At 46.5% G+C, this 20340-nt stretch overlaps 1 protein-coding gene across 1 annotated transcript in view; it reads right to left on the reverse strand.

The window, feature by feature from the left end:
• The window catches only part of LOC139266712 (dynein axonemal heavy chain 8-like), a 2132242-nt gene that overhangs the window by 539879 nt on the left and 1572023 nt on the right, over positions 1-20340 (reverse strand). Inside the window, exons 50-51 of the mRNA XM_070884298.1 lie at positions 18322-18500; positions 3507-3694 (exon numbers count right to left, since the gene is read on the reverse strand). Of these exons, the coding sequence (XP_070740399.1) occupies positions 3507-3694; positions 18322-18500 (367 nt within the window). The remainder of the gene's footprint in view (positions 1-3506; positions 3695-18321; positions 18501-20340) is intronic.

The raw sequence follows: 20340 nt of genomic DNA on the forward strand, positions 1-20340 counted from the left end.
TCCTTTGTATATGTCCGTAGCTGTGCGTCAATTGGCAATAATTTTGGCCTCCTGGCCTTGGACACCCACAACTTATCGAACTGTTTGATACTCATCAGGGACTGGCTGGCCCCTGCGTCTAGCTCCATTGATATTGGGATGCCATTAAGGAGCACTTTCATCATTATCGGTGGCGTCTTGGTGTATGAACTGTATATGTGCTCCACATGAACGCGCTGAACTTCAGCTTCCAGCGATTTCCCCCAGTGTCCATTTGGCCTCGTAGGGCTTACATCGGGCCCGTCCTCCTCGTACATCAACCTGGCTGCAGGTTTCCTGCACATACGCGCCAAGTGACTGCTGACATTGCAGTTTCTGCTGGTATATTGCTGATACCTGCAAGCTCTGGCTGTGTGTTTGCCTCCACACCTCCAACATGAGCCGTTGTTGGAAACAAAAGGTCCATTACCAGTCGATCTCTGTAACTGTTCTTAAGCGCACCATTGACAGGTGTTGATGGCCCCATTACTGGCCGTATTGTCCCTTGCAATGGCATGAATCACCGTTCAGCTAGCCATTGTCTCTGTTGAATTCCCCCTTTGGGTTCAACTGCATGCTCCGGCATGTCCGATTGCCTCTGTCTGCCTGGAGAACTGTGTGCCGTATTAACAATGTTGACTCCCTGTCCATTTGCTGCATTTGAACCAAGATTTTTGTCAAACGTCATTCTGGTCTCTTCCTCCCCTGAGATAAATGTCTGGGCCATCAAAGCTGCCGTTTCCAGGGTCAAGTGTTTGGTCTCAATCAGTTTCCTGAAAACCTCAGTGTGCCCGATGCCCTCAATAAAAAAGTCTCGCAGCATCTCCACTCTGTATGCATCTGGGAACTTATATAGGCTCCGGAGGTCTGCCATGAAGTCTGGAATGCTTTGCCCTTCTCGCCGCTGGTGCGTGTAAAACCGGTGTCTCGCCATGTGCATGCTGCTCGCCGGTTTAAAGTGTTCCCCGATCAACATACTGAGCTCTTCAAAAGTCTTGTCCGCCGGCTTCTCTGGAGCTCGAAGGTCCTTCATCAGGGAGTACGTCCTGGATCCACAAACCGTCAGGAGATGAGCCCTGCGTTTGTCAGCCGAATCCTGTCCCAGCCATTCCTTAGTGATGAAACTTTGCTGTCGCCTCTCAATAAAATCGTCCCAATCATCACCAACACAGTACCTCTCGTCTGTACTGCTAGTGGCCATGCTCGCGTGGTTTAAATCCCAGTTTCTCATCGCCAATAATATGTCCTTACTATACAGTATAAATGCACATGAGGCCTATACTTGAGAGAAGGTCACTCTGTGACCAGTAACCTTTATTAGCCAGCACTGAAGTGATGAAGGTGGGTGGAGCTTCCCCTTTTATACCTGAAAGTCCAGTTAGGAGTGTCTCCCACAAGTTCACCACCTAGTGGTCAATGTTCTCATGGTGTACAACTTAGGTCAGTTTATACATGGGTTACAATGACAGTTAAATACATGACAGCGGCAGTGCTAATTTTCTGACCGGGCCACAAGTGCGGGCATTGCACCAGGAATACGTCATGATCGGAGAGATCATCAGCAGCCAGGCGCTACTGGTTTGCACCCCCGGGGAACCTCTAATAAATTTTCAGTCGGGGCGCTAAATGCAGTGTTTCTGGTCGGTAACCTCTTATGCTCCCACTCTGGCCACCAACTGAGGCATTAGACAACTGAAAATCCAGCCCCTTGGGTATGTATTCTTCATCAAAATAGATGGTCAGAAAAGATGATTAGAAAAGCCTAGTGATCTGACATTTTACTGCTTCATTCTCACATTGTAATGCTGAGCAAGTGTTGCAAAATATTTTTGAACTAAAAATGTACTTAAATGGCTTGGTGCAGGCCTTCAAACAACAGAGTTCTTGCCCCAAAACAATGGCAGATTACAGTCTCGGAGCTTTCTTTTTGAATCCATGACCTTCACAATATATCATGTGATTGGGTAGGCTGTTGCATCAAATTCAAGATTTTCAAAAAAAATCCTAAGTTTTGTCGGCAGCTTTCGGAGGCAGGCAGCTGTCTGTGACAGTGGCCCAAACTTCCTTTTTGAAGCCTGAAGGAACACTCTTGCACCTCTTGTCATACGTGGCTCAGTGACAGCACTCTTGCCTCAGAGTCAGAAGCTTGTGGGTTCAACTCCCACTCCAGTGGCTTGAGCACAAAATCTAGGCTGACACTCCAGTGCAGTGTTGAGGGAGTGCTACGTGGTGGGAAGTGCCGTCTTTCAGATGAGATGTTAAACCGAGGCCCCGTCTTCCTTCTCAGATGAATGTGAAAGACCCTATAGCACTATTTCGAAGAACAGTAGGGGAGTTCTCCCTGGTGTCCTGACCAATATTTATCCCTCAATCAACATCACTAAAACAGATTATTTGGTCATATATTACATTGCTGTTTGTGGGACCTAGCTGTGCGCAAATTGGCCACCACATTTCATGCATTACAACAGTGACTAAACTTCAAAAAGTAATGATTGGCTGTAAAGCACTTTGGGATGCCCCGAGGTCTTCAAAGGCGTTAGATAAATATTAGTGTTTCTTTTTCTTTCTCCTTACCCCACAAAATATTTTTAACTTGTGTTAACTGAGTGTCTGGCAGCTTTTATTGGGTTGAGCACCCACGGCTATGCTCTGTCACATAGGATGTTAAAAATCCTATGCTAGATCTCCGATTGGCATAAATGAATGAGCCTTGCGTCTTAGTCACCTCACCGCTGCTTCCTCAATTTGTAAGGTAGCTCCTAGTTCACTTCAAATGCTGAGACTGATCTTACTGTACTAAATGCTTCTGTTTAGGTGAAAGCCAGTTGGGCAAGGCAGGGGATGCATTATGCTCGATCCATGGCCACTTTTTCACAACCCATTTCCTGCTATCATATCCAGCGGCAGTGCCCACTCTAAAATGGGAAGTCGCATTCAGATAAAGTGGTAGTGAAAGACTGATCTCATATATTCCGTTTTGTGTCCTGCTGTGTCTGGATATCCCAGGCTGCTAAGTGTTCGAGGAAAGATTGAAGTGATTTTGAAGAGCACCGCAGGATTTCTCAGATGATTTGGCAATTTATTTTTTGCCTATTGCTATTGATTACTGTTTTTATTATCTACCTTTGTGCCTTTTGTTGCAGTGATGCTATTTATTCCCTCCACCGCCCCTCCACTCCCATCGGCCAATTGCACACATGTCCCAATGTGTTTCCCATTGCTAATTCTCCTGTATCTGTTTTTTGTGGAGGAAGAAATGAAGGAGCAATGGACGGATTTTAAACTGGTCAGGCAGCTCAGAACATACAAAGCATCCATCTGCTGGTACTCTACACCAGGATATGCTGATCATTTTAGATGACGAGGGATGGGAGGAGGCTCATGTGGAGCATAAACACTGGCATGGACCAGTTGGGCCAAATGGCCTGTTTCTGCGCTAAATAAGCTGTATCCTAATTCTCCATTCCAACTTCTTTTTTACTTACCATTGTGATAAAAATGCCAAACTCTGGATTAAGTGATACATTATCTCCATCGGTGAAGATAAAACTTTTTTTTCTTTCTTTCCTTGCTACGAGAACAATATAAATCTGTTGCGCTGCTACAGATAATACAGGCAGCTCAATTCGATTAAATTCATCAAAACAGCCCCAGGTGCCAGACTGTGCCAAACCTAAAAAAAAATGTAAAAGTACCAAGCAGTACAATTTAATATTAAATTATAAACAAAGTCAGTAAAACTTTTTACCCATCAGCTAAAGCCTTTAATTAACAGGTTGACATTCCATCTGATCATTCCATTTGAATTTAGTGGCTTTCAATATTTTTAAATGATCACGATAAAATTCTTTGAGCAGCTGGATTAACATTGAGCAGTACGAAGTGAGTTCTAGCCCATTTTCTTTCCATCAGGTCTACAACATTGTTAAAGTGAATTGACAGGGGAGATCAAGCTTTCACAGAAAGGGATGGAATATTGGAGCAACAGTATTCCTGTCCTACTGTGGTGTATTTAAAAGCAGCGCATGAACCAAGCGGCAGAGGTGGTGCAACAAAATACATCGTGAGAGTGGAGCATTCAAAAAACTGCGGCAGTACAGCAAAGCACATTGGAATAGCGGAGTATTTAAAGCAGCGTGTGAACCTGGTGGCAGTGGCAGATAATCAAACCACATCAGGAAAGTGGAGCATTTAAAGCAGCGCGTGAACCTGGCAACAATGCAACAAAACAGAGACGGGGAAAAATTCGAAAAGTGACATCATAGGCAAGCGGAGGAGGGAGTGGCATAACTTCAAGAACACAGCTTTCTTGATCAGTTTGTTTCCAGCCCAGCAAGGAAGGAAGCAGTGCTGGATCTAGTTCTGGGGAATAAATTGGAGCATATTTCAGTGGGGGTGTATTTGGACAACAGTGATCATCCTATCAGGTTTAGAGTTATGGAAAAGGACAAAGGCGTGAAAATACTGAACTGGAGGAGGGCTAATTTTAGTGAGTTGTAAAGGGATCTGGCTTAGGTGGATTAGAATCAAAAATAGGCAGGCAAAATATAGAATCATAGAATAGTTGCAGCGCAGAAAGAGGCCGCTTTGGCTCATCGAGCTTGTGTCGGCTCTCTCCAAGAGCACTTCAGCTAGTCCCACTCCCCTGCTCTTTCCCCGTAACCCTACAACTTTTTTCCCTTAAGGTACTTAGCCTGTTATGTATGTAAACCTGTAATTACCATGTCTAACCACCAGAGGGCTTCCTTGGGAGCACCTGTATATAAGGAGGCCTCACAGGCTGGAGAGGCACTCAGAGCTGCAATAAAGGACTACGGTCACACTTACTTTGAGCTTGCAGCATCTAGTCTGACTCTTTATCCGAGACATAACAACTGGCGACGAGATACAGATAACGAACCCCAACACAACAATGCAGAGAACTGTGGGCATCCTGGAGAAATTTTCAGAGGGAGATGATTGGGAAACCATCGTGGAGCGACTTGACCAATACTTCGTGGCCAACGAGCTGGAAGGAGAAGCGAATGCTGTCAAATGAAGGGCGATCCTCCTCACCGTTTGCGGGGTATCAATTATGGCCTCATGAAAAACTTGCTCGCTCCAGCAAAACCCACAGACAAGTCATATGATGAGCTGTGCACACTGGTCCGGGAGCATCAAACCTAAAGGAAAGCGTTCTGATGGCGAGGTATCGGTTCAACACGTACAAGAGGTCTGAAGGCCAGGAAGTGGCGAGCTACGTCGCCGAGCTAAGGCGCCTTGCAGGACATTGCGAATTTGAAGGACACTTGGAGCACATGCTCAGGGACTTCTTTGTACTTGGCATTGGCCATGAAGTAATACTTCGCAAACTTTTGACTGTAGAGACCCCAACCTTGAGTAAAGCCATAGCGATAGCCCAGGCATTTATCTCCACCAGTGACAATACCAAACAAATTTCCCAGCACACTAGTGCTGCTGCAAGTACTGCGAACAAAGTAATGTTGTTTTCGAATCGAAATGTACATGGCAGGACTTACACGCCTGTAGCTGCACGTCCGCAGATGACTCGGAGTCTGCCATCAAGGGTGGTGAATACAAGGCAATTAACAGCTTGTTGATGCTGCGGGGGTGATCATCGATTCCATTCATGCCGCTTCAAAGGATACGTTTGCAAGGGCTGTGGAACAATGGGACACCTCCAACGCATATGCAAGCGAGCTGTAAACCCTGCTAATCCTGCAAACCACCATGTAGCAGAGGAGGACAGATCTACGGTGGATCATGACGAATCAGAGCCTCAGGCCAAGGAGGCAGAAGTATATGGGGTGCACACATTTACCACAAAGTGTCCCTCGATAATGCTGAAGGTTGAATTAAATGGACTCCCGCTGTCCATGGAGCTGGACACGGGCGCAAGCCAGTCCATAATGAGTAAAAAGACTTTCGATAAGTTGTGGTGCAACAAGGCTTCAATTCGTACCAAACTCAGAACGTACACAAAGGAACTGATTCCCATAATTGGCAGTGCTACTGTAAAGGTCTCCTACGATGGAGCGGTGCATGAATTACCACTCTGGGTGGTACCGGGCGATGGCCCCACACTGTTTGGCAGGAGCTGGCTCGGAAAGATACGCTGGAACTGGGACGACGTCCGAGCGCTTTCGTCTGTTGACGACACCTCATGTGCCCAGGTCCTAAGCAAGTTCCCCTCGCTGTTCGAACTCGGCATCGGGAAGTTCCAAGGAGCAAAGTTGCAGATCCATTTGATTCCGGGGGTGCGACCCATCCATCACAAGGCGAGAGCGGTACTTTACATGATGAAAGAGAGGGTGGAGATTGAGCTGGACAGGCTGCAACGAGAAGGCATCATTTCGCTGATCGAATTCAATGAGTGGGCCAGTCCAATCGTTCCAGTCCTCAAGGGAGACGGCACCATCAGAATCTGTGGTGATTAAAAAGTAACTATCAATCGTATCTTGATGCAGGATCAATACCCGCTACCAAAGGCAGACGACCTATTTGCAATGCTGGCGGGAGGGAAAACGTTCACGAAGCTGGACTTGACCTCGGCCTACATAACGCAGGGGCTGGAAGAATCTTCGAAAGGCCTCACCTGCATCAACACACACAAAGGTCTTTTCGTTTACAACAAATGCCTGTTTGGGATTTGATCGGCCGTGGCGATATTCCAGAGGAACATGGAAAGCTTGCTGAAGTCGGTCCTGCGCACCGTGGTCTTCCAGGATGACATCTTGGTCACAGGTTTGAACACCATCGAGCACCTGCAGAACCTGGAGGAGGTTCTTAGTCGGCTTACTCGTGTGGGGCTCAGGCTAAAACGCTCGAAGTGCATTTTCCTAGCGCCTGAAGTGGAGTTCCTGGGGGGAAGAATCGCGGCAGACAGCATCAGGCCAACCGATTCGAAGAAGCAAGCAATCAAGAACGCACCGAGATCACAGAATATGATAGAGCTGCGGTCGTTTCTAGGACTCCTGAACTATTTTGGTAACTTCTTACCGGGTCTTAGCACATTGTTAGAACCTCTACACTCTTTACTGCACAAGGGAGATGAATGGGTATGGGGTTAAAGCCAAGAAAATGCCTTTGAGAAAGCTAGGAAGCTGTTATGTTCAAACAAATTGCATGTGTTGTACGATCCATGTAAACGTTTGGTACTAGCATGTGATGCGCCGTCGTACGGGGTTGGGTGTGTATTGCAACAAGCTAATGAATTTAGGAAATTGCAACCGGTTGCTTATGCATCCAGAAGTCTGTCTAAGGCCGAGAGGGCCTACAGTATGATCGAAAAAGAAGCGTTAGCGTGTGTTTACAGGGTACAAAATTGCATCAATATCTGTTCGGGCTCAAATTTGAATTGGAAACCGACCATAAGCTGCTTATATCCCTCTTTTTTGAAAATAAGGGGATAAATACGAATGCATCGGCCCGCATCCAGAGATGGGCACTCACGTTGGCCGCATACAACTACACATCCACCACAGGCCAGGCACAGAAAACTGTGCTGATGCTCTCAGTAGGCTAGCATTGCCCATCACCGGGCTGGAGATGGCACAGCCTGCAGATTTAGTTATGGTAATGGAGGCATTCGAGAGGGAGCAATCACCTGTTACCGCCTGACAGATTAGAACCTGGATGAGCCAGGACCCCTTACTGTCATAGTAAAAAACTATGTGCTCCACGGGAGTTGGTCTAGTGTTCCGTTGGAGATGCAGGAAGAAATAAAGCCGTACCAGCGGCGCAAAGATGAAATGTCTATACAGGCAGACTGCCTCCTACGGGGCAATCAGGTAGTTGTGCCAAAAAAGGGCAGGGACACTTTCATTAGTGATCTCCACAGTACCCACCCATGCATTGTAATGACGAAAGAGATAGCCAGATCCCACATGTGGTGGCCCGGTATCGATACAGACTTAGAGTCCTGTGTGCACAAATGTAATACATGTTCCCAGTTAAGCAATGCACCCAGGGAGGCGCCACTAAGTTTATGGTGTTGGTCCTCCAAACCGTGGTCTTGGCTTCATGTCGACTCTGCAGGCCCAATCTTGGGAAAAATGTTTTTCGTGGTTTTAGATGCGTACTCCAAGTGGATTGAATGTGTGATAATGTCGGCAAGCACATCTGCTGCCACCATTGAAAGCCTACGGGCCATGTTTGCCATGCACAGCCTGCCTAATGTCCTTGTAAGTGACAATGGGCCGTGCTTTATCAATGCCGAATTCAAGGAATTCATGAGCCGCAATGGGGTCAAACATGTCACGTCTGCCCCGTTTACGCCAGTGTCCAACGGTCAGGCAGAACGAGCAGTTCAAACAATCAAGCAGAGCTTGAAAGGGTTAACTGAAGGCTCACTGCAGACTTGCTTATCCCGAGTCCTGCTTAGTTACCGCACAAGACCCGACTCGCTCACCAGGGTCCCTCCCGCTGAACTGCTCATGAAAAGGGCACTTAAGACAAGGCTCTCATTAGTCCACCCTGATCTATGCGAACAGGTAGAGAGCAGGCGGCTTCAACAGAATACATATCATGATCGCGCAAATGTGTCACGTGAAATTGAAGTAAATGATCCTGTATTTGTGTTGAATTATGGTCCCAAGTGGATTGATGGCACTGTTTGGCCAAAGAGGGGAGTAGGGTGTGGTCAAACTCGCAAATGGACTCACCTGCAGAAAACACTTGGACCAAACCAAACTCAGATTTACGGACTATCCAGAACAACCCACAATAAATTCTACCTTTTTTGACGCTCCAACACAAACACAAGTGGCAACCGACCCAGCGGTTGACCACGAAGCAGAACCCATCACCCGCAGCAGCCCAGCAAGGTTCACCACCCCTAGCAGCCCAGCAAGGCCAGCTGCGCAGCAGCCCAGCGAAGGCCCAACAAACAACTCACCAACACCAGCATTTGCACCGATACGATCAACCAGGGATTGGAAGGCCCCAGATCGACTCACATTGTAAATAGTTACACTATTGACTTTGGGGCGGGGGGAGTGTTATTATGCATGTAAACCTGTAATTACCAGGTCTAACCACCAGAGGGCTTATCCCCTGGAGTCCCAAAGGATCCCACAATCCCTTGGGAGCACCTGTATATAAGGAGGCCTCACAGGCTGGAGAGGCACTCTGAGATTTATAATAAAGGACTACGGTCACACCTTATTTTGAGCTTGCAGCATCTAGTCTGACACTTTATCCGAGATATAACATAGCCAATTCCCTTTTAAAAGTCACGATTGAGTCTGTCTCCACCACCCTTTCAGGCAGGGCATTCCAGATCCTAACCACTCGTTACATGGAACTGTTTTTCCTCATGTCTTCTTTGGCTCGTTTGCCAATCACCTTAAATCTGTGTCCTGTGGTTCTTGACCCTTCTGCCGAAGGGAACAATTTCTCTCCACCTACTATGTCTAAACCCTCATGATTTTGAACACCTCTATCAAATCTCCTCTCAACCTTCTCTGCTCTAAGGGGAATAACCACAACTTCTCCAGTCTATTCACGTAACTGAAATCCCTCATTCCTGGAATCATTCTCATAAATCTTTTCTGCACCATCTCTAAGGCCTTCACATCCTTCCTAAAGTGTGGTGCCCAGAATTGGACACAATACTTTAGTTGAGGCTGAACCAGTATTTTGTAAAGTTTCATCATAACTCCTATGCTTTTTTACTCTATGTCTCTAGTTATGAAGCCCTGTTTCCCGTATGTTTTTTTTTTACCGCTCTCTCAACCTGCCCTGACACCTTCATGATTTATGCACAAAAAACCTAGTTATCTCTGTTCGTGCACCCCATTTAGGACTGTACCCTTTAGTTTAGATTGCATCTCCTCGTTCTTCCTACCAAAATATCAGTTCACATTTTTCTGCGTTAAATTTAATCTGCCACATGTCTATCACTATCTTCCACACTGTTCACTATACTTCCAAGTTTTGTGTCATCTGCAAATTTTGAAATTGTGCTCTGTGCTCCAAAGTCCAAGTCATTAATATATATATAAAGAAAACCAGTGGTCCTGGTACCTTCCTCCAGTCTGAAAAACCGTTCACCACCAATCTATGGGGGAGAAATTAGTTTGTGTTGAATGTGGCGGTGGAAACGTCAACTTTGGCATTTGCGATTTGGGCGCCCATCGAGCCCATCCTTGGTCAATTACAACGGATTCTGGATGCCACCGTGGGGTCCAAGACATGATAGGGTGGGCCATGGCTGATGTGGCAGTAACCTTTGAGCGGGAGGCTGAGACCACTCAACATCTGAATTCTGCCATGTCGTCAGTGCGTGCTGGCATCAATGTGATGCCTGCTCTGATGCAGGGTCAAATTAATGCAACACAAACACTGACTGCTGCCATCATGTCTGGGGCCCCATTGGACCAATGGGGTGGTAACAGTGCCGAAGTTGGCCAGCGCTCCAGATTTCTCCGGATGCTGAGGCTCTGCCCCAAGGGAGTGGGAAGCCATCGGTCGAGATGGAATGTGATGTCCTCTTTCAGGAGGACATCATTCGGTCTCCCGACATTGCCATGCCACCTTTGCACCTGCCACCGTCTGCACCCCAGCCATCCCACACTGCTACCGCCCATTCTCAGGTGGGGATGTCAGCAGACGGGCCTTCCAGACACACAGCAGCCCTCAAACGACCTTGCTGCAGGCACTGAGGACACATTGAGGAGGGGCAGTAGGCAAGGGAGCAGGGTGAGGCAGAGGGGTGGGAAATGCCCATGCAAGACCCACTGATCCACTTTGGCAGAAATAATAGAAAATGCAAATTATAATTTAAATGGAGAAAAATTGCGAAGTGCTACAGTACAGAGAGACTTGTGGGTCCTTGTGCATGAAACACAAACAGTTAGTATGCAGGTACAGCAAGTGATCAGGAAGGCAATGGAAAGTTGGCCTTTATTGCAAGGAAGTATAAAAGCAGAGAAATCGTGCTGCACCTGTACAGGGTATTGGTTAGACCACACCTGGAGTACTGCGTGCAGTTTTGTTCTCCGTATTTAAGGAAGGACATACTTGCATTTGAGGCTGTTCAGAGAAGGTTCACTAGGTTGATTCCAGAGATGAGGGGGTTGACTTATGAAGATAGGTTGAGTAGGTTGGGCCTATAATCATTGGAGTTCAGAAGAATGAGAGGTGATCTTATTGAAACATAGGATAATGAGAGGGTTCGACAAGGTGGATGCAGAGAGGATATTTCCACTCATAGGGAAAACTAAAACTAGGGGACCTGGGGCTAGATTTTACACGTATATGCAGATCGCCCAAAAATGGCCGTTATTTCCAACATGGGTGCTAAAAATGGGTTTTCAGATCGCCGGCTTGTCGCCCATTCTCAAAGCCCCTATTCTCCATTTTTAAAATTGGGCGTTACCACAAGCAATATGAAATGGGCGCTAGCGTTAAATCTCTCTGACCTTCTGCTGTAAAGTGTCGCCATCCTTAGCAACGGCATGGCAACGCTCGTTTCCCGCGATTCAGGAGGTCAGGGGTCATCATTACATGCGCAGAAGAGGAGACAGAGAGAGAGGGAGGAGAGAGGGACTGAAAGCATGTGTGGGTGTGGTGTGTGCTTGTTTGGCTGTTGTGGGAGGCACGAGGGAGATTCCCCAGCAGCAAAAAGCCTACTAAGCACCAAAAACATAATTGGCACCGAGTTTTTGTCCAACAAATAATATATAACATGGAAGGGATGGAGGAGGCCCTGGAGCTGGTAGCCAGGAACACTGGTGGCAGAGGGCTCCCAGTGGTCCCGGAGCGCGGCACTGCACCCCAAGGTGCCGCACCTCCATTGCCAATGACACATGAGACCCAGGAGCAACATTTGCTTCTGGCTCGGAGCATGTTCCCACCTCGGGACTGTCCTCTCCCGTTCCCATCCAAGCAGTGGTTCGGCTGTCATCTCCTCCCACCCCCCGCCAATGAAGCAGCGCCTGAGGAGCTCCTCGGCCAGGCGGCTTGGAGTCAGGAGGGGAAGGGGAAGGGGATGGGAAGTTGCGGGGGGGGGGGGCGGCGGGGGGGGGGTGGTGGTGGGTGGGAGGGAAGGGTTGTTTTTTGCAATGTTCTGTTTAAATATTTTTTATTTAACAAAACCTTGTTGTGCATGGGCTCTGATAGCTGAACCACTACACACTGGTGATTCCTTAACATCAAAGGGTATAATTAAACTTAACTTCAATCAACTTAAACTTTAACTGTCACCAAGGTGACGCCCATCATTGATGTATGACTTGCACACCCAGCAGTGTGTCAGCCTTGTAAATACCACCAACGTTCTTTCAGGCAAAGCGCTCATTTATGAGCTCCTGACGTAAGAGTCTTGCAGCTATCATGCTACTACGGGCCCTTTCATGCAGTCTACAGGTGGGCGGGGGGCATGGCTTCAGCATCAGCCTGATTGTCTGGGCCGATGTCAGCATCTACCTCCTCATCCTCCTCTTCCTCTCTCTGCTGAGGTGGACTGTCAGACCCTTCTGGTAAATCTTGTCCCCTTCTGATAGCCAAGTTGTGCAGCATGGAGCACAGCACCACGAATTGAGCTACCTGCTCAGGGTGGTATTGGAGCTCACCTCCTGAGTGGTCCAGGCATCTAAAGTGCTGCTTAAGCACCCCACTGGTTTTCTCCACGAAATTGTGAGTGGCTCTGTGGCTCCCATTGTATCGCCTCTCGGCTTCGGTGTGGGTGTCACACAGGGGGTTCATCAGCCAAGTGGCAAGGCCACATAACCATACTGTCCCCTTCCACTACAACACTTCTTTACTGCCCCCACTTGAATGGCCCCCTATACCACGGTGCTGTGGTAAGTTTGCTCATCCTCCCTGCAATTCTTGCTCTCGTCCACACAGGGAGTAAGAACCCTGTGTGGTCAATTGCAAGGGCTGAGTCTCCTCTCATGCTACATTCTGGATCCCCATACCTGCTTCACTCGTAGTCATACCTTCCTGTCCCTGACCACGGATCTTGTCGTGTCGTGTCTTTGTACACAAATTACTGAAAGTTAACATGCATGTACAGCAAACAATTAAGAAAGCAAATGATATGTTGGCCTTTATTACAAGAGGATTTGAGTGTAAGAGTAAAGGTATCTTATTGCAATTATATAGGGCCCTGGTGAAACTGCACCTGGAGTACAGTTTTGGGCTCCTTACCTAAGGAAGTATGTATTTGCCATAGAGGGAGTGCAACGAAGGTTCACCAAACTGATTCCTGCAATGGGGGGATTGTCCTATGAGGAGAGCTTGAGTAGACAGGGCCTATATTCGCTAGAGTTTAGAGGAATGAGAGGTGATATTGAAACATACAAAATTTGTGCAGGGCTTGACAGGGTAGATGCAGGGAGGATGGTTCCTCTGGCTGGGAAGCCTAGAACCAGTGGGTCACAGTTTCAGAATAAGGGGTCGGCCATTTAGGACTGAGATGAGGAGAAACGTCTTCACTCAGAGGGTGGTGAATCTTTGGAATTCTCTATCTCAGAGGGCTGTGGAGGGTTGGTCTTTGAGTATATCCAAGACAGAGATGGATAGATTTTTGAATATTAAGGGAATCAAGGGATATGGGGACAGTGTCGGAAAGTGGAGTTGAAGTTGCAGATCAGCCATGATCTTACTGAATGACGGAACAGGCTCGAGGGGCCGAATGACCCACTCCTGCTCCTAATTCTTATGTTCTTATGTAAGCGGTGGGTTAGGCAACTGAAATACTTCAGAAGATGTTTAAAGGTATTTAAGCAACATTTTACCAGCTAATAACCATTTGTCCAACTTTTACAGGAGGCTATCATATCAGGTAAGTCTGTCACGTTTTCAGTGTTAGCTACCATTTCACAGCTCTTCACTTTCCAATGTTAGAAGCTGGAGCTTTCATGATTTGGAATACAGCTTTAGGAAGGTTGGAAATGTTTGGAGCATCCACTGTCAACTCCTTGGAACAACGTATCTAACCATTGACAGATCACTTCTGTCACCTCAAATTCAATGGTGCCCTTGAAAAAATCTCACCTTGGTCCTCAGAATCCCCTCATGATCAGCCGCAACACCAACATCACCTGGCACACCAGCAACAGCGACAAACATCTCGGCAATCACCTGATGCGGCATAGGACACAGGGCATTGGCACCTGACCACATTGTTGCCCGGTAGGCCAGGGTTGACCTCACCATGGTCAGATTTACTTCACGACGCTATACACCCTGGCTGCCACATGATGTGCCAGGTTGGCACCACCCCATGACAACACCATAAAGCATCCCCACAATGCCCAAACCATTCTCTTTCACACTCATCACCATTATGGGGGGTACCATTATGTCTCACCATTCACTACAACTCACAAAGCCACTTCCAAAGGCTCACACAAATCTGTCCCAGAAGGCAAAGTGTTGAAAATAAAGATGTCAATGTTTGACAACACTTTCACAAAAACTTTACATGAACATTGACTAAAAGACTCAAGTGCCTACCCTTGTGTGTTATTAGTTGGTATGATTGGACAAGGATGAGGGCGAGTGTGAGGGGTAGCTTCTTCATCGGCAGCCCCCCGGAATCGAAGATGACTTACTTCCACACTAAAATGAGTTCTAAGGTGGCTGATGAGACCAATGCGGGATCTACAGTCTCTGTCACAGGTGGGGCAGATGGTGGTTGGAGGGACGGGTAAGTGGGGTGCTTGATTTGCCATACGCTCCTTCCACTGTTTTATACTTGGCATCCGTGTGATGAGACTCAAAGTGTTCGGTGCCTTCTTGGATGCTTCTCCTCCACTTTGAGCGGTCTTGGGCCAGGGATTCCCAAGAGTCGGTGGAAATGTTACATTTTTTCAAGGAGGCTTTGAGGGGGTCCTTGGAGCATTTTCTCTGCCTTCCTGGGACTTGCTTGCCGCGACGTAGCTTGGAGTAGAGTGCTTGTTTCGGGAGTCTATTATCGAGCATGTGAACAATGTGACCCGTCCATCGGAGCTGATAGAGTGTCGTCAATACCTCGATGCTGGGGATGTTGGCCTGAGAGAGAACGCTGCTGTTGGTGCACCTATCCTGCCAATGAATTTGCAGGATTTTGCTGAGGCAGCATTGGTGGTACTTCTCCAGTGCTTTGAGGTACCTACTGTACATAGTCCATGTCTCTGAACCACATAGGAGGACAGGTATCACTACTGCTCTGTAGACCATGAGCTTGGTGTGGGTTTGAAATCCTGGTCTTTGAACGCTCTTTTCTTCAGGCTGCTGAAGGCTGCAATGGCACACTGAAGGCAATGTTGGACTTTGTCATTGATGTCTGTCCTTGCTGAAAATAGGATCCCAAGGTATGGGAAGTGGTCCACCGTGTCCAAGGTCTCGTCATGGATCTTAATAATCAGGGATCATTACTGTGTGGCGGGGGCTGATTGGTAGAAAACCTTTGTCTTACTGATATTTAATGTAAGGCCCAGACTCTCGTACGTTTCAGTGAACGTATCAACGATGGTTTGGAGTTCGGTCTACGAATGTGCACAAACACAAGCGTCATCTGCATATTTTAATTCAATGACAGAGGTTGGAACAACCTTGGATCTGGACTGGAGTTGTCGGAGATTGAACAATTTCACCCTTGTCCTGTAGATTAACTGCACTCCAAAGGTGAGATGACGCATTGCAGCAAGGAAGATTGAGAAGAGCATTGGTGCGATGACACAGCCTTGCTTGATCCTGGTCTGCACTTGTATTGGGTCTGTGGTGGATCCATTGGTCAGGATCATGGCTTGCATGTCATCGTAAAGCAGGCGGAGGATGGTGACAAATTTTTGAGGGCAGCCGAATTTGAGAAGGACACTCCATAATCCCTCATGGTTTTCAGAGACGAAGGCCTTTGTGAGGTCAAAGAAAGCCATGTACAGAGGTTGATGCTGCTCCCTACATTTTTCTTGCATTTGTCGCGCGATGAAGATCACGTCCAATGTGCGCCTTAGTGGGCGGAATCCGCATTGCGACTCTGGGAGGAGTTTTTCAACCACTGGGAGACGATTGAGGAGGATTCCTGCGATGATTTTCTCTGCAGCAGACAGCAGGAAACTCCTCTGTAATTACCGCAAATGGACTTTTCACCTTTCTTGAAGATGGTCACAATATCGGCGTCTCTGGGATGCCCTGGCATGCTCTTCTCCTTCCAGATAAGAGAGATGGGGTCATGGATTCGCACCACGAGTACTTCTCCACCATGCTTTAATACTTCGGTGGGGATTACATCTACTCCTGAGACCTTGTTGATTTTCAGTTGTCAGATGGCACCTCTCTTGTTCTTGGCTCTTAGTGGAATAGGATCTTGAATGCTTAGACTGTAGGTGCTCTTGACTGCGATAAAAAATCTACACATGTCGTGATTGTCAGCTAGATGCTGGATCTCCTGCGCTTTTTCCACCTACCATCTGTTTTTTAAGTCACGAATTTTTTGTTGGACCTTGGCCTTCAATTGTCTGCAGATCTGCTTTCTTTCACTTGAGTTGTGATGTTGTTTTCGATTCAAAAATGCCCTGCGTTTGCTCCTGGATCTCCTGGTCATTCTCATTGAACCAATGATGTTTTCTGGTAGAGTGACCAAGAATCTCTTCACAGGTGCTAATAATGGTAGACTTGAGGGCAGACCAGGCACTATGGACACTCTGTGGTTCCGGTTCATTGGAAGTCATCAGGTTGGCTGTGAGGTGTTGGTTGAATAGGGCTTTCTTTGCAGGGTCTTTGAGTGCTTCAGTATTGATTTTTCTGCGCCAGCATTTCTGTTGCCCCTGCCGTTTTGAGGCTACATTGATGGAGATAACAGAGTGGATCCAATGGTGGTCAGTCCAGCAGTCATCAGCTCCTGTCATGGTGTGAGTGATACGGATGTCTTTGCGGTCCCGGGTGAGATGAGGAAGTGATAATGTAGATAGAGAGGGATGGGTAGAAGTGCAAGGTAAGTTGGTGTAAGTAAGGATGAGCAGGAGTAGGGTAGAGAAGGCAGAGTGATAGGGATGTGATGAGTGGCACAGCAGGAAACCAATCACGTTTGCCTCGCGAGCCCTCACAAAGAATGAAAGAAACTATGCGCAAATTGAAAAAGAAGCACCTGCCATAATGTTTGGAATCAAGAAATTCCAACAATCCTGATCGGCTGAAAATTTACCCTGATAACCGAGCATAAACCGCTACTAATAATATTAGGGCCCAAAACTGCCATCCCTGCAATGGCCACATCAAGAATGCAACGTTGAGCTGTGTTGTTGTCACAATAGGACTATACAATTGAATATCGTACTTCAAAGCAGAACACAATCACAGATGAATTGTCCAGGTTTCACATGAGGACTCGTGTTGGGAGTGAAGTTGAGATTTTCACGTTAGGTGCAGTTGACAAAGACTTTCCCGTGAATGCAACAGAGAATGCAGATGGGACTCAAAAGGACTCAGTACTGAAAAGAGTGTATAAAAACACCTTGAATGGATGGACTGATCAGTGTATGGACACAGAATTAAAACCATTCCATAACCGTCGTACTTAATTGTCCTGTGAGCAAAGTAGTATCAAGTGGCGAAAGAGTGGTGGTACCTACTTCTTTGAGAAATAGAAACAGGATCATCTCTGAGTTTGGAACTAAAACAAAACAGCCCAATAATTTATTCAACACCAAAACCTTCTTTAAGGAGATCAGGAAGGCTCCGCAAACATGTTATTAAACTGGATTTGTAGTTCATCTACAAATAAAATAAAAAAAGCCAGGAGTTTTTGTTATGTGGTACATGTAATGCTGGGAAAGGTGGGACCATTGCTTTGTTGTAGTTGAGAGGGGAATACATACATTTTTTTAAGGGCGAAAGAAGTGTATTTTAATATTGTATGGTTTGTCACATGGTTTAGTATGAACATGCTGAGCTTTCTCTGGCCTAATAAAGCAAGCACATGGATGAGCAACTCATCGTGATTCTGTCCTTCATTTGTTCTACCCACATTTATTACATGTGCGGTTTTCCCAATGCAGAGGAGAGTGCCACATGAGCAGCAAATCTAGTATTCATTCACTGATAGGTTGGTAATGCAGGATAATTCGAATACAAAAACAAAATACTGCGGATGCTGGAATCTGAAATAAAAACAGAAAATGCTGGCAATCTCAGAAGGTCAGGCAGCATCTGTGGAGAAAACAGGTCACCTGAAACGTTAACTCTGTTTTTCGCCACAGATGCTGCTTGACCTGCTGAGATTTTTAAGATAATTCTAATACGGTCACATGGACACATGCATTCACCTAACAAATCACAATTCAGTTTTGTATTTTCATATACTGTTACCTTTGTAGATTCTCCCTAATCCTCTGAAATCCATTTGATCCGAACAATTGAACACAACAACATATTTTCCAAGAGCTTTGCCCATGTCTTTCACAGTCTCAGTTTTGCCGGTACCAGCAGGTCCAGCCGGAGCACCTCCCATATTCATCCACAAAGCCTGAGCTAAAGTGATGTAGCACCTACAATTGGAAATAAACACACTATTAGTAGGAGGCACAAAAAGCATACCAAAAACAGTGTGGAACTAAGGAGCTAATGAGGGGGAGGAACTAAAAGTAGTTAAGATCAGGAGAGAAAAAGTACAAGTACTTGAGAAACTAATGGGACTAAAAGCCGAAAAATCCACTGGACCCGATGGCCTACATCGTAGGGTTCTAAAAGATGAGGGGGTGTGGGGTGGAACAGAGATAGAGATAGCGGAAGCACTGGTTGTGATCTTCCAAAATTTCCTAGATTCTAGAACGGTCCCAGTGGATTGGAAGGTAGAAAATCTAACTCCGCTATTCAAGAAAGGAAGGAGCTAGAAAACAGGCCAGTTAGCCTGACATCAGTTGTCGGGAAAATGCTGGAATCCATTATTAAGAAAGTGGTAACTTGGCATTTTGAAAATCATAATATGATTAGCCAGAATCAACATGGTTTCATGAAAGGGAATTTATGTTTAACAAATTTATTCGAGTTTTTTTTGAACATAAGAACATAAGAACATAAGAAATAGGAGCAGGAGTAGGCCATACGGGCCCTCAAGCCTCCTCCGCCATTTTATACGATCGTGGCTAATCGGATCATAGACTTGGGTCCACTTCCCTGCCCGCTCCCCATAACCCCTTATTGGTTAAGAAACTGTCTATCTGAAGAGATCGCAAAGTTTCTGTTTAAAGAATGGACTCAGTCGAGAATATTTTGTGGATTTTATGGGGTCACCCTGCGCAAATATGTGAAAAAGCTGGTATTGTCAAAATTCCAGAGACGCATGGCAGTTGGATATGACAAAAGAACTGTCAGTCACCCATTGACAAAGGAGCTGTCGGCCAGAAAGGAGGGGGGACCACTGAAAAAGCCACTCTAATAAAGTGGTGGCTGCCACTTTATCATCAGCTGATGGTGGGTCCCGTGGCGACTGCCATATTCGTGTCCCTCTTTGCGCTGCCGGTAACTGGCTGTGCCCTGAAAGAAAAAATGGCGTAGTCGTGATGTCAATTGGAGTGCAACACTGACTTACCATCACCTCACAGAATTTCAACCCTAACGCTGAATTGAGCGCTACATCCTAAACACGCCAGGTTAACCACCACCAGCTGGCGATAGAGCGGTGGCTACAAATTTATCGCCATTTCATGGCATTATGGAGTGGTACTCAGCAGATGAGTTTCTAGTCCAATATGTTTCAATTAGATCACCTCTCATTCTTCTAAACTCCAGAGAATATAAGCCCAATCTACTCAATCTCTCGTCATAGGCTAACCTGGCATGGAAGCAGGCTGACAGTGGGGTTGTCAGCACCTCTTAAAGGGACACACACATCCTTCAGGTAAGTTTGCAATTAAGCTTTTGGACTGTGTTTTTTTGATTTGATTAAAGTAGTGGCTTGCTGCAATAGATGTTAAAAGTTTTTTTATGTGTGTAGGGAGTGCTGTTGGATGCTTGCAAGACCTTAAATGGTTAACAAAGACCTCCAAGAAGACAGAAAATGCTGCAAATATTCAGCAACATCCATGTGGAGAGAAACAGAGTTCACATCTCAGGTCGAGTTGCTGACTGACCTGCTGAGTATTTCCAGCATTTTATGTTGTAATTTCAGATTTAAAGCATCCGCTCTTAGAGGGACAATGAAGTCACAGAAGAGTAAGAAGCTGAAGAGGAGGAAACGGAAGGAATGATGCAACCCAGACAGTCCCTTTCTGGTTGGGATATCCAGGATGGAATCAGCCTCCTGCAGTAGCAGTGACCACATTCCTAATTCCTTTTTCAACATTTGTCCCATACCTTACCTTCCCTCTATTACTGACCATCACAGCG

This window comes from Pristiophorus japonicus, chromosome 7 (genome assembly GCF_044704955.1).
Source record: "Pristiophorus japonicus isolate sPriJap1 chromosome 7, sPriJap1.hap1, whole genome shotgun sequence".
In the NCBI taxonomy this organism is placed as follows: domain Eukaryota; kingdom Metazoa; phylum Chordata; class Chondrichthyes; family Pristiophoridae; genus Pristiophorus; species Pristiophorus japonicus.